The sequence below is a fragment of the Eptatretus burgeri genome, chromosome 3, assembly GCF_056783735.1.
Source record: "Eptatretus burgeri isolate ZD-2024b chromosome 3, Ebu_testis_v1, whole genome shotgun sequence".
In the NCBI taxonomy this organism is placed as follows: Eukaryota; Metazoa; Chordata; class Myxini; order Myxiniformes; family Myxinidae; genus Eptatretus; species Eptatretus burgeri.
The window spans coordinates 3,163,530-3,177,461 of NC_140963.1; the positions used below are offsets into that span (position 1 = coordinate 3,163,530).

Sequence of the window (13,932 nt, forward strand, 5' to 3'; positions counted from 1 at the left end):
ATGCTCGTTGACCAGTGTTATCTCAATTATCATTGGGGTCAGCTTATTGGACACAGCTACAGCAACTCCTTGGGAATCGAATGGTAACCATCAGAGCGACCAGATCAATCGTCGGTGTAACCACCCACCATGATCTCACCGCAATCCAGTCTCTGAACCTCAGAGTGCTGCAATACCGATGTCCAAACGCTTGAGCTCAGATGACAACAGAGACAGGTGATCATCCTCTCTTCAGGATAAGACATTCCAGGCACCCACCCGAAGGGACCGCCTCAGGTTAACCCAAGGAGACCGCCGTCTGGTGGACGACACCTAAGCACCACTCCGACACACTCTCCCACAATCTGACCCAGGAATGCTACCCCGTGGTTTCCCTCCTATCATCAAAGATTGGGGGTCCCGAAGGCTTTGCCCCAATCCCTTCATCCGGTGAGCTGCCCTGCGAAGGGAAGCTGCACAGGAGGTATTCCCATGGAGTGGCTTTTCAGATTTCTTTGCGTTTTTGTGTTTTGCGGAATGAAGGGTCTTACGGTGGTTGGAGTGAAAATTCTGCCACCAACCTCCTAATAAGAAGTAACCCAACTGCAGGAGGACGTCCGCAGACACAGTTGGGTACTAGATATGGATGGCCGTTGGCTCACAACGAGCTCCTCCGCCCTATGACAGGTTTTGTTTTTAATCCTGCTGGGTGTCCATATCCAAACACCCTCCTCACCAAAAAACCTGGTGGGGGAGTCGGTTTGGTCGCCAACAACCCGATCAAGGAACAGGTTAGTACAGGTTTACATGATACCTGTAGCAAGTCACAGATCTAATCTGGCCTGACCTGACTGCAGGACGAGGGCGGTGGAATTTAGTCGGAAACCGAACGACTCGGACGCCTTTTCTTTCACTCTAAATTATACCAGCGGACTTCATTTTCTTGGAGATACAGGGGTAGATGTGAGTACTGTGCCGCCATCTGCCGCCGAATCGAAAAAAAATTGACAGGAATATTCATGACATGCCGCGAACAACAGTGCCGTTGCTACTTTTCGGGAAAGTTTCCTCCAGCTTGATTTGCATTTACGTCACTCATTTCCATGGGTATTCACTATTGCCGACACCAGATACTCTCTCCTGGGTTCGGCTTTTTGGTGTCATTTAAATCTCCTTGTAGACGTCAAACATCACCTCCTGTTGGATGCCCCAACACAGCTTAGTGTTCTCGGTAAAGCATCCACCGTTTTATTGCCGAATGTCATGTCTTACATCCACACCCACGTGCCCTCATCAGAAAGTACTTCGTATATTTATTTATTTATTTTCACAATTCTCTTTGTTCATTCGAATTCTTGCTTTTTCTTCTCTTTCCTCTCTTTAATTATCTATCTCTCTTAAAAGTGAATTATTGCAGAAATTTTTCTGTCACACTCACTTGGCTGCGTCTGGATGGGTTTGAGGGTTCTGGAGCAGCGGCTGAAACCCGAATGCCATCCCGGTTCCTCCTGATGACTCCATCTTTGCTCTTTACTTCTTGGTCTTCCATTTCATTGTGATTTGCCGTCCATAACAAACAAATCGGTGACACTCCAGCCCATCAAATACCAGATCACGCATCACATTGAGACCACGGGACTCCTTGTTGTTGCGCGTGTTCGCCGACTTGCACCCAATAAGTCATGTATTGCCTACCAGGAGTTTAACTGTATGTTACAACGTGGGATCATCAGACAATTGTCCAGCAGTTTGACTTGAACTGTAAACATGGGATCCAAAAAGGCACCAAGGAATTGGTGTCTTTGTGGGGATTACCGGTCAAACAACGTGACCGTAACACACCATTACCCCATTCCACACATTCAGGATTTTACCGCTACACTTCATGGCATGATAATCTTCTCCAAGTTGAGCTCGTTTGTGTGTACCATCACATTCCTGTGGATACAGATGACGTCCCAAAGATGGCAGTCACCATGCCTTTTGGCCTGTTTGAATTCCTTGAGATACCATTTGGCCAACACAATGCCACACAAACCTTTGAACGTTTTATCGATCAGGTGACCTGGGGATTACACTTCTGCTGCATGTATATGGATGATATTCTAATTGCCAGCGTAACTGCAGGAAAACATCAGAACACAAATGTTTACTCTTCAGCCATTTGCAGGACTTCGGCATCGTCATCAATTCTACAAAGTGCACATTCGGTGTTCTGGAGTTGAATTTCCTCGGCCAGTGTGTTCACCATTCAGGCATCCATCCTCTCAAGGAGACGGTGTAGATTATTCAGGATTTCCCAATACCGTAATCTCAATGCAAACTGCGAGAGTTTTGGGGCCGAGTCAACTTTTATCATCGATTCATGCCAAATGCAGCCACAACACTACAGCCGCTGAACGAGTTACTCGCAACTGGTAAGCAACCTGAAGTGTTCTGATGGTTGGAGCCAACCTTGTCAGCCTTCCACACCACCAAAGACACACTGGACAATGCCTCACTCCTGATTCATCCAAATCCAGACGTGCCAACATGACTGATGGTAGAGGCATATAGAGGCGTGGCCCATCACCATTTCATCAATGCAGACTGGCGTCCACTGGCCTTCTTCTCTAAAAAGCTGAAACCAACAGAGAGCAAGTATAGTGCCTTCAATCGTGAATTACTCGTGGGAAACCTCACCATCAAGCACTTCCTCCACTTCTTTGAGGCCAGACAATTCTCTCTCGAAACTGACGACAAACCTTTAACCTTCACTCGATTCACCCATTCACTCTGAATCTTCTCACACACCACCAACTTGGTTATATCTCGCAATTCACCACCAACATCTAGCACATCAAAGGAATTGTGAACTCGGCGGCCCACACTCTCTCACGCATCGAGGTATTGGTGTTGTCTTCTGCCAGCACACCGGCCATCATTTTAATGCTGCACAACAGGAGAACATGGCTCCACAGTCTGCAATCTGCAGCTGGTTCACTTACATTTTGCGAGGTACCACTCCCAGGAACAAATACAACCCTTGTGTGTGATACAGACAGGACAGTCATGCCCTTTCTTTCCCACGGCAATCCATCATACAGTCTTCGACATTTTTACTCACTTGCACACCCGGAAATTCGAGCAACCCAGTGACTCAACACCATGCACTACCTGTGGCCATGCATCATTGGCGACATGCGTCATTGAGCCGAGCAATCTCTTCAATGTCATTGCTTCAAGATCCAATGTCATACTGTTGCACCACTTGGTAGCTCGCTTCTCAACACCAGATAGGTGTTTCGACAGGGTCCATTTAGATCTTGTCGATCCCCTACCACATTCAAATGGGCACCGCTATTTACTGACTTATCTTGACTGCTTCACCTGTGAACCAGAGCCTACACCGATATCTGATCACCACACCTTCCATCAAGAGGGCCTTTGTCCACACCTGGATCGCACGTTTTGGTGTTCCATCAACCATCACAATAGATCCTGGTAGCCAGTATGAATCTGCTCTATTTTGTGAGCTGACTCAACCTCCTGGGTGTCGACCATGTGTGATCCACCACTTACCATTCAGCAGAAAATGGTATGGTGCAGCATTTCCACTAACTCTAGTCTTCCCTGAAAGTGCATGACAGCTCGACACACTGGACGGGCACCGTACCTGTGGTCCGACTTGGTAAGGGAGCAGTTCTAAAAGACGACCTTGGATGCTCCACTGCAGAGCTAGTGTATGGTGCACCACTTCGTCTATCAGTAGAATTCTTCTCAGCATCTGATATCACCTTGCTCGACGCCACCTACTTTGCCAACCAAGTTTGTGCGGCCATGCAGGGCTTCCGGATGAGACCGACACGTACACCTTCTTCACGCCCAGTTTTTATTCCCAAGCATTTATAAAAAGTGCACTCACGTATGCGTGTGACATGACGCTGTCCGGAAACCCTTGCAGCAATCTCATAACTGAGCTGACAAAGTTCTACAATGCTCCGAGACCTTCATACTCGATCTAAACGGTGGTCATGATTCAATCTCCATCGATCGCTTGAAGCCAGCTTTTCTTGATGCAGCACCGGAGCCGACCCTCCCACTGACAAACGGGTCGACACCTACGACAACAATATCCTTTCCGTCGTATATGACTCGCTTTGGGCATCAGGTACCCCTCCCGGCACGATATTTATGAGCACATTTTGCTGTTGACCATTTATCTTTGCTGTGACTTATATTTTACATGGACAGTCAAAATCTCTTATTGGACAACATTATGTATTTTGTTTGTACCTTCCATTTTATTAACACACGAGGAGGGGGAGTTCTGCAGCGGTATCATTTTGCTTTGCATTTTATAATATTTTATAATGCAAGATTTTTATAACATACGAGACGACCCGTGAACCCGTTGGGTTCCCGTTGTGACAGTGGTTGATAAAAAAAAATCATTTCAAAATAAAAAAGGAAGAAAGAAAAAAAAGACAGCTCCAGCGAACTATACCGCTGAGGGTGATCATTGATTGCTTTGCATTGATCTTGCATTGATCTTGCAATGCAATACTTGCATTGATCAAATAATCCCGAAGAGTACTTGACTGAATCTGGAATTGACTTTTTAATAATTCTTTTCGTTGCCCGATTTTAACGAAACTTGATACTGCACACCGCAGGAGAACGGTGAGTAAAGTGGGCTAAAAATCTTTGTGCTGTCGTGTACCGTTTTGGCTGTATTTCGGGAACATACATACATACATACATACATACAAGATAAGAGTTTGAGTAATATATAGATTTTATAAGAAAGAGAATTGACTCAGAATCTGAACATCTCGGACGTCTTTTCTTCCCCGCTAAAACCCTGTCATAGTCTATCACTGACTTCACATCATGCTATCCCCTGTCATGCGGTCATCGACTTTACAGAAATCACAATTGAAATAGCTCCTCCATGTCATGGCCCGTCACGGTCACCCGTCCAACTCATAATGCTACGAGATATGCGGAAAAGATATGTGACCATGCGTTGGTTAATTGTGCCAAAAAACGACCCAAAACCAATTAATTATCTTTCACCTGATCCGTACATACACATCATTTAAAATAAATAATGATCTCAGACAAAGACCTTAAAAATGACGGGTGGGTTTATTAAGCCCTGCTTGGGACAATGCCACATCGTTATTTGGGTCGTGTACAAAGCAACAGAGCGCCGCCTTCACAAGGCCAGTGACGCCTATCGGCATCCTTTTAAACTGTCGCTTTGGTCAGTTCATACAGAAGGGAAAGCTTATGGGGAGGGCATGGCAGTTGTGAATATTACAGCTCTGAAGATGCAGTGAGCACTTGGCTTTGCATAGCAGTGAGCACCAACATGGTGGCCATATGATTTTACATCAGGTTGAAATTGTGGGTGGAGTCAGGTAAGCTATTTAACCAAAGGGTGGACGAGAATGGGATGGATGGAAGGAATGGGATGAACGGCTAAATGTATTATTAAGTGGGTTCTCATTTTGTAATGTTTGTGCATATGAGAATATTGATGAGTTGACTGTGTCATGTTGTGTGATGAATGGGGCTGTTTTCATTCTCTTACCTGAAGAAGAGACAAAACTTCCAGTGATAATCCATAGAAAAAGCAGCAGGTGGCACAAAAGGCCTTGTTCAAATCCAGAACTAGGCAAGACAGAACAAGGTGCAATGTGAAGTAAGCCCGTCACGAGATAGCCACCATCAATATGTTAGCACACCATCAAAAAAAAACACAGCAGTCATTTTATTGCCGTTAAATATTTTACCTGCTTTAACCAAACAATAATTACCACTGTGAAAGCTATAGTTTCAAACTACACAGAAAACACTTATGAACCATTAATGTGTGCTACAAAAAACTGGGTGTGCATCCTCTTTGTCCAAAAAAAATATCAACTGACTTCACTCGTATGTTTTGTTTATCTTATAGAGAAAGAGAGAAATACTGCAGTGTTCAACAGATGAAGGTACAAGTTGACTCGGTCAGTACGAACGTCCTGCTATCTAATTACGGAAGGCTTTGTTTAGTATCAAAGTTTCATTTCTTTCATAACAACAATAACACATGCCAAAAACGAGAAGGGCACTCGGTAGATCACATACCTCCGCCACGTAATGCCTGATCCACGAGAACATATCAGGCCCAATAGATTTGTAAAATATCATGCTGAACAGAACTAGATCGTTTTTAGCCCAATCTCTCAAAGGTGAAGAATCACTTAAAAAATTAAATAATTCTCATATACAGATCCGGAATCAGATCTTCACCAAAATCGAAACGTTTCGTTCTTGCCACACACCCAACATGTCAACCAAGTTTCATCCAAATCCGTCTATCTATCACTCCGTATCCGTATTTTTGATCCGTAAACCAAATCCGTATTTTTGATATATTCTGCTATATATCGGTTTTGAGCCCAATCTCTCAATGGTGAAGAATCGCATAAAAATTCTAGTAGTCGGATCTGGATCCGGATCTTCACCAAAATCTAATCCGTTCGTCCTTGTCACACACCAAACCTGTCCACAACTTTTTGAGATATCCTGTACACAAACAGACAAACAAACAGACAGAAAGGGGTGAAAACATAACGTCCTTCACCTTCGGTGGGAGGTAATGAACATGACCCACACCCATGGTACTGACCATGTATTTCATCACGTTTAATGTTGATATATTTAATATAATAATATCACTAAACACACACACAATGAACATGACCCCACACCCACGGTACTGACCATGTATTTCATCACGTTTAATGTTGATATATTTAATATAATAATATCACTAAACACACACACAATGAACATGACCCCACACCCACGGTACTGACCATGTATTTCATCACGTTTAATGTTGATATATTTAATATAATAATATTACTAAACACACACACAATGAACATGACCCCACACCCACGGTGCTGACCATGTATTTCATCACGTTTAATGTTGATATATTTAATACAATAATATCACTAAACACGCACACAATGAACATGACCCCACACCCACGGTACTGACCATGTATTTCATCACGTTTAATGTTGATATATTTAATACAATAATATCACTAAACACGCACACAATGAACATGACCCCACACCCACGGTACTGACCATGTATTTCATCACGTTTAATGTTGATATATTTAATATAATAATATCAATAAACACACACACAATGAACATGACCCCACACCCACGGTACTGACCATGTATTTCATCACGTTTAATGTTGATATATTTAATATAATAATATCACTAAACACACACACAATGAACATGACCCCACACCCACGGTACTGACCATGTATTTCATCACGTTTAATGTTGATATATTTAATATAATAATATTACTAAACACACACACAATGAACATGACCCCACACCCACGGTGCTGACCATGTATTTCATCACGTTTAATGTTGATATATTTAATACAATAATATCACTAAACACGCACACAATGAACATGACCCCACACCCACGGTACTGACCATGTATTTCATCACGTTTAATGTTGATATATTTAATACAATAATATCACTAAACACGCACACAATGAACATGACCCCACACCCACGGTACTGACCATGTATTTCATCATGTTTAATGTTGATATATTTAATATAATAATATCACTAAACACGCACACAATGAACATGACCCCACACCCACGGTACTGACCATGTATTTCATCACGTTTAATGTTGATATATTTAATACAATAATATCACTAAACACGCACACAATGAACATGACCCCACACCCACGGTACTGACCATGTATTTCATCACGTTTAATGTTGATATATTTAATATAATAATATCACTAAACACACACACAATGAACATGACCCCACACCCACGCTACTGACCATGTATTTCATCATGTTTAATGTGACATATTTAATATAATAATATCAATAAACACACACACAATGAACATGACCCCACACCCACGCTACTGACCATGTATTTCATCATGTTTAATGTTGATATATTTAATACAATAATATCACTAAACACACACACAATGAACATGACCCCACACCCACGGTACTGACCATGTATTTCATCACGTTTAATGTTGATATATTTAATATAATAATACCACTAAACACGCACAATGAACATGACCCCACACCCACGCTACTGACCATGTATTTCATCATGTTTAATGTTGATTTATTTAATACAATAATATCACTAAACACGCACAATGAACATGACCCCACACCCATGGTACTGACCATGTATTTCATCACGTTTAATGTTGATATATTTAATACAATAATATCAATAAACACACACACAATGAACATGACCCCACACCCATGGTACTGACCATGTATTTCATCATGTTTAATGTTGATATATTTAATATAATAATATTACTAAACACACACAATGAACATGACCCCACACCCACGCTACTGACCATGTAACTTGCAGTTGTTTAAAACATTGATGTCCTCTCCCTATCCATTCTCCTTCATGTCCTTATTCTTGATTCACTTATAATAAATCGAGAATGGCAGGCTTGAATGGATGCATATGTCAAAACATGTGTTTGCGAAACATATATCCTTCTAAATGCTTGTAGTTTCATGTTCTTACCTCCTGTGATGATAATCTGCCATTTTGTCCAGTTCTTGAGCAGCTTTCGTCGCGGTTGTGGCAGTGCTCTCTTGCGATTTGACCGGTTTTGGTCTCCGATAGGCTGTTCCTAAAAGAATAAATATATAAATAAAAAACAGGAAACAACGCCCACGTCAATGTGATCGATTTCCTTTGTTATACTTTGCATTTAGGAAGTAGTAATGAAGTTATTTGAAGATTCCAAGAAACATTCAAACTTTGATTTGGGTATGGTGTTTAAACTTATCGATCGTTTAAATTATTTGAGTGTGTTGCCTGTAAAGGTGAAGGTGTTTGTTTTAGCACTCATTGCCTGTTGCTTACAAGTGTGACAGCAATGACGGAGTCAGGATTCCAGTTCAAAATTCAGATTCAGATATGACTGTTTCTTTACGGACTCCAACTTGGGTTGAAATGAAGAACTTGATCAATGTGGCATAAACTCATGATATTTTCCAAAGATGTTGCCTCATTTGCATTCTTGACAGGTGGGCGGTGTTGGGTGTGATTTTGGGGCGTGGTTTGCATCACGTGGTGATCGTTTGGCATGTCTTCCATAAAATGAGACAAAGTGGGTGATACGGATGGCTGAACTAATCACCATCCTCGAAAGCTATATTACCGACAGCTTCGGTATCATAAGAATTATGTTAGAGACAAAATTATGAGGATAACAACCTTGTATGATGGCCTACAGGTACGCACACTCACCTCCAAACGATCTAACCTGGGTTTGCATCTTGGTCCAGCTATAAACTTTTATCTTGGAGTTTCACAGGCTGGGCGAATCATCAATGTGTGTGCTGTCCCACAGATGGACATTAATATGGGCGTCCCGTCTACAGACATTAGTTGGCGGACGTTAAAGATCCCACGATGTCCCTGTTTAAACTCTTCTGCAATGAACCGAGCCCATTATCGGAAGCAATTTATTCTGCAATACCAACTTGAAGAAAACAATCTTTGCAAAATATCCAAAGTTGAGCTTGTTATAACTTTCTTCATCTGGAACACCTCAACCCACTTTGAGTGACTATAATCAATCAATAGGAACAAATACTGTTTTCATAATTCGACCAAATCAACATGCAACCTTCGAGGGACTCTGGCAGACCATTTCCATGGCTGTAAAGTTTGTGATGGTCTCATCAAGCTCAAGAATTGACATGTTCTACCAAGAACTCACCTTATGTACTGACTTTCCTTATCCAGTCGTGACCAGCATAGGTAACTATATCGGCGAGACTCTGCCAAACATATTCCTTAATGCTGATTGTGCAAATCTTCTAAAGGTTGAGACCTGAACCTATTCGGGATTACTACTCTTACTCTCAACAAGATACAATCCTGGTCTTATGACAACCCGTTCCTTCCAAGTTGAAAGGAACGGGTTGTCAGTTCCAACAAAATAAGAACGTACAAACTTTCCTCCGACACATATTTTTGACAAATTATTCACTCCAACTGCGTTCACTTGCAGTGAGAGTGCTTGAAGGGAATGCAATTTGTCTCTCCTCTCGATTGTCCAAAAGGTGGGAAATCACACCTCGTACACCGTATGCCAAAGCATCACATGCTGAATCAATCTGTTCGAATCGTGCGAGGAATCTGTGAAGGGGAGAACATAATCTGTGGTCAAGGGATTCTCGTCCCGCTTACAGGGGAATTCACGCATTGCATTCATCCAAGCCCATCCCTCGGTGTAGTGCAGTTAGAGCGGAGGGTGGTGGGCTCTTCACAGAGGAGCCAGAAGTGAAGGCCCGCTTGGCCGGTTACTTTGAGCAGCTCTACCAGACTCACCCAGCAGCTGTTGAGTTAGATGTCCGTGGTGTCACTATCCCTATTGCTGACCCTCCAGTCAACTGTGAAATACATTCGTTTTTGGAAACACAGGCTACGGTGAACCGATTGAAATGGGGTAAAGCTCCTGGGATCTGTGGAATCCATGCTGAACTTCTCAAGGCTGGTGGAAACGCTGTAATCCTGTCGTTGCACGCAGTTCTGTGCTCTGCCTGGAACACAGGCAACATCCCAACTGACTGGAATAGGGACCTTGTTGTTGCAGTCCATCCCTTTCCAGAGAGGGACAACTACTGAGGGGTGACCCTGCTCTCAGTGCCGGGCAAGGTCTTTGCTCGGATAATTCTTGATAGGGTTTGCCACCATCTGCTTGAGCATCAGCACCCAGAGCAGTCAGGTTTTACACTAAAGAGGTCAACGATTGACCATATCCTTGCTCTTCGGGTCCTCACCGAACGCAGATGAGAGTTTCGGCAGGGACTGCTTGCAGCCTATGTTGATCTCTGTAAAGCGTTTGATTCAGTGAATCAGTATGCCCTCTGGAGGATTCTCGGTCTTCGTTGTGTGCCACAAAAACTGATCAATGTGATTGCTGAACCATACTCTGATACTGAGAGTGCTGTGAGGTGTGGTGGTTCCATCTCTGACTTATTCCCTCTGCCACTGAAGGTGAAGGAGGTTATGTTTTCACCTCTTTCTGTTTGTTTGTTACTTGCAAAATCGAACATTTGTCAAGTATTTTGGAGAGTCGATTTTGTTGTTCTGTCTGTCTATTTATGGCCAAAAGGTCACAATTTTAAACCAATCTTCACGAAACTTCGCCACATGGTGGAGTTTGTCAGAAGGAAGAAGCCTTTTGTTTTTGAGGTCAAAAACTTTGATAAGATTTCTGAAATCCTCAATTTTCATACAATTGACTTGAAATTTGAAGAGGATTCATATTTCAGGTCACTGAATTCAACGAACAATTATTTTTGAGATCAACATGGAGCAAAAGGTAAACATAGGCCCATGGTCAACAACTAAGGTGGTATTTCTAAAAATCCTCAATTTTCATCCGATTGACTTAAAATTTGAAGAGGATTTATGTTTCAGATCACTGAATTCAACCACCAATTGTTTTTGAGGTCAACATAGGCAAAAGAACATCGGCCGAATTTCTAAAATTGTCAATTTTCATCCGATTCACTTGGGATTTGAAGAATATTTGCAGATTTGGTCATTGAATTCAACCTCCCATTATTTTTGAGGTCAAATTTGTTTCATGGGTTTTGCAAGTGTCATGCTCTGCAAGACGTCATATTGTTGTTATTATGTCTGTCTATTTGTCGCGTACAGGTCGCAATTCTAAACTGATTGTCATGAAACTTTACCAAGCTGTAGAGGTAGTCTCAACTGAGAAGCGTATTGATTTTGAGGTCAAAGGTCAAAGGTCATCTTGAGGTCAAATCCCTGAAAGTCATTTTTGATCCGATTGACTTGAAATTAGAACAAGATTTGCATATTGTGTCAATGAATTGGGAAACCAACTATTTTTGAGGTCAAAAGGTCAAAGGTCAACTCAAGGTCAAACTTCTAAACGAATCAAATTTCATCTGAAAAATTGTCAATTTTCATCCGATTGACTTTGAAATTAAACAGCAATTGCATTGTACATCACTGAATTGGGAATCCAACTATTTTTGAGATCAAAAGGTCAAAGGTCAACTCAAGGTCAAACTTCTAAAATCATCAATTTATGTCGTATTAACTTGAAAGTTGAACAGGATTTGGGAAGTCCATCACTGAATTGGGAAAGCAACTATTTTTGAGGTCAAAAGGTCAAAGGTCAACTCAAGGTCAAACTTCTAAAATAATCAAATTTAATTTGAAAATTTTTCAATTTTCATCCGATTGACCTGAACTTTGTTTAAGATTGTGAATTTTTAATCCAAATGAAACGGACAATTTGATGTGTCCATGGCAACTTTGATTAAGATTTTTTTGATTGAGATTGTGAATTTTTATCTGAATGAAATGGACAATTTGATGTATCCATGGCAACCTTTAGAGGATGGGGTGGATTTTGCAAGTATCGTGTTTCATGGGTTTTGCAAGTGTCATGCTCTGCAAGACGTCATATTGTTGTTATTATGTCTGTCTGTTTGTCGCGTAAAGGCCTTTTTCTTGTTAATTGCCGAAATCCTTCGTATTTCGGCAATTATGTTGGTCGGTTGTGTGTGTCTGTCTGTCTGTTTGTTTGTGTGTTTGTTTACCCTGTAGCAGCCACATCATTTCAGCGATCATGACCAAACTGGGTACAGACGTCGGCCATGGTCCAACTTAAACACTTGTCGTTTTTGGTGAATCTAGGTTAAAGGTCAAGGTCAAGGTCACTGAAAAACCGAAATTCTTATTTTCGCAATAACGTCCGCTAAAATGGTCGTATCGACTTGAAACCAAATCCAAAATGTGCATCTTCCAATTCTGCATCCAACCATATGTCTCATTGGGGTGTCACACCAACACCCTCCTGAGCGGTCAGGGGTCGAATGTCAGGGGGATCAGGTCAAAAATTTCAAATTGCGATAAAAACGCCATTTCAAGTCCGATTGACTTCCAAGTTATGATCATGACCAAACTAAGTGCTATAACTCATTAAACAGTAGCACTATCGACTTATAAGAACCAAATATATTTCCAGGTTTTTGTTTTTTCAGAGATCATGGAGATATGACAAAGTTATTCCGGCAATTCCTTGCTCAATGAGCAATTTAATTTGTTTGTCCATTTGTTTGTTTGTGTACAGGATATCTCAAAAAGTTGTGGACGGATCCGGATGAAATTTTGTGGACAGGTTTGGTGTGTGACAAGGATTAACTGATTAGATTTTGTTGAAGATCCGGATCCGGATCCGACTACGAGAATTATTCAAGTGATTCTTCACCATTGAGGGATAGGGCTCAAAAACGATATATAGCATGATGTATCAAAAATGTATTGGACTAGCTATGTTCTCATGGATCAGGCATTACGAGGTGGAGGTATGCACTCTGCCCAGTGCCCTTCTCATTTCCAGTTGTTACTGGAGTTCATCAGGGGTGTGTACTGGCCCCCACATTTTCAGCACTTGCCTGGACTGGATTCTGGGGAGGATGTCAGATAAATCAAGCTGCTGTGCATCGTTTGGGAATGTCGAGATCTCGGACCTTGATTTTGCAGATGATTCAGTCATCTTTGCGGAGATGATGAATATCTTGATGGGGGCCCTATCTTGTCTGTAACTGTTTGTGGTGAGGTTGATAAGGTCATAGGGAGATTCACTTACCTTGGCAGTGATGCTCATGTCTCCGCATATTATGTGCGAGAGGTCAATAGACGTCGGGGTCGGGCCTGGGGAGTCATGGATTCACTCTCTTTTTCGAGTGCAGCCTTATGGATGCTGGTTGCATCATTGGCGAGGGACGTGGGTTTGCCGCTGATGCAGTGTCCCTATTCCCAGTGCACTGGTACTC

General features: G+C 42.0%; 1 protein-coding gene across 2 annotated transcripts in view; it reads right to left on the reverse strand.

Moving 5' to 3' along the window:
- The window catches only part of LOC147029300 (integrin beta-1-A-like), a 120,999-nt gene that overhangs the window by 92,071 nt on the left and 14,996 nt on the right, over positions 1–13,932 (reverse strand). For both annotated transcript variants that reach the window (XM_085872255.1, XM_085872254.1), the window contains exons 2-3: positions 8,618–8,726; positions 5,558–5,637 (exon numbers count right to left, since the gene is read on the reverse strand). In XM_085872255.1, the coding sequence (XP_085728381.1) occupies positions 5,558–5,637; positions 8,618–8,640 (103 nt within the window). In that variant the 5' untranslated portion in view covers positions 8,641–8,726. The remainder of the gene's footprint in view (positions 1–5,557; positions 5,638–8,617; positions 8,727–13,932) is intronic.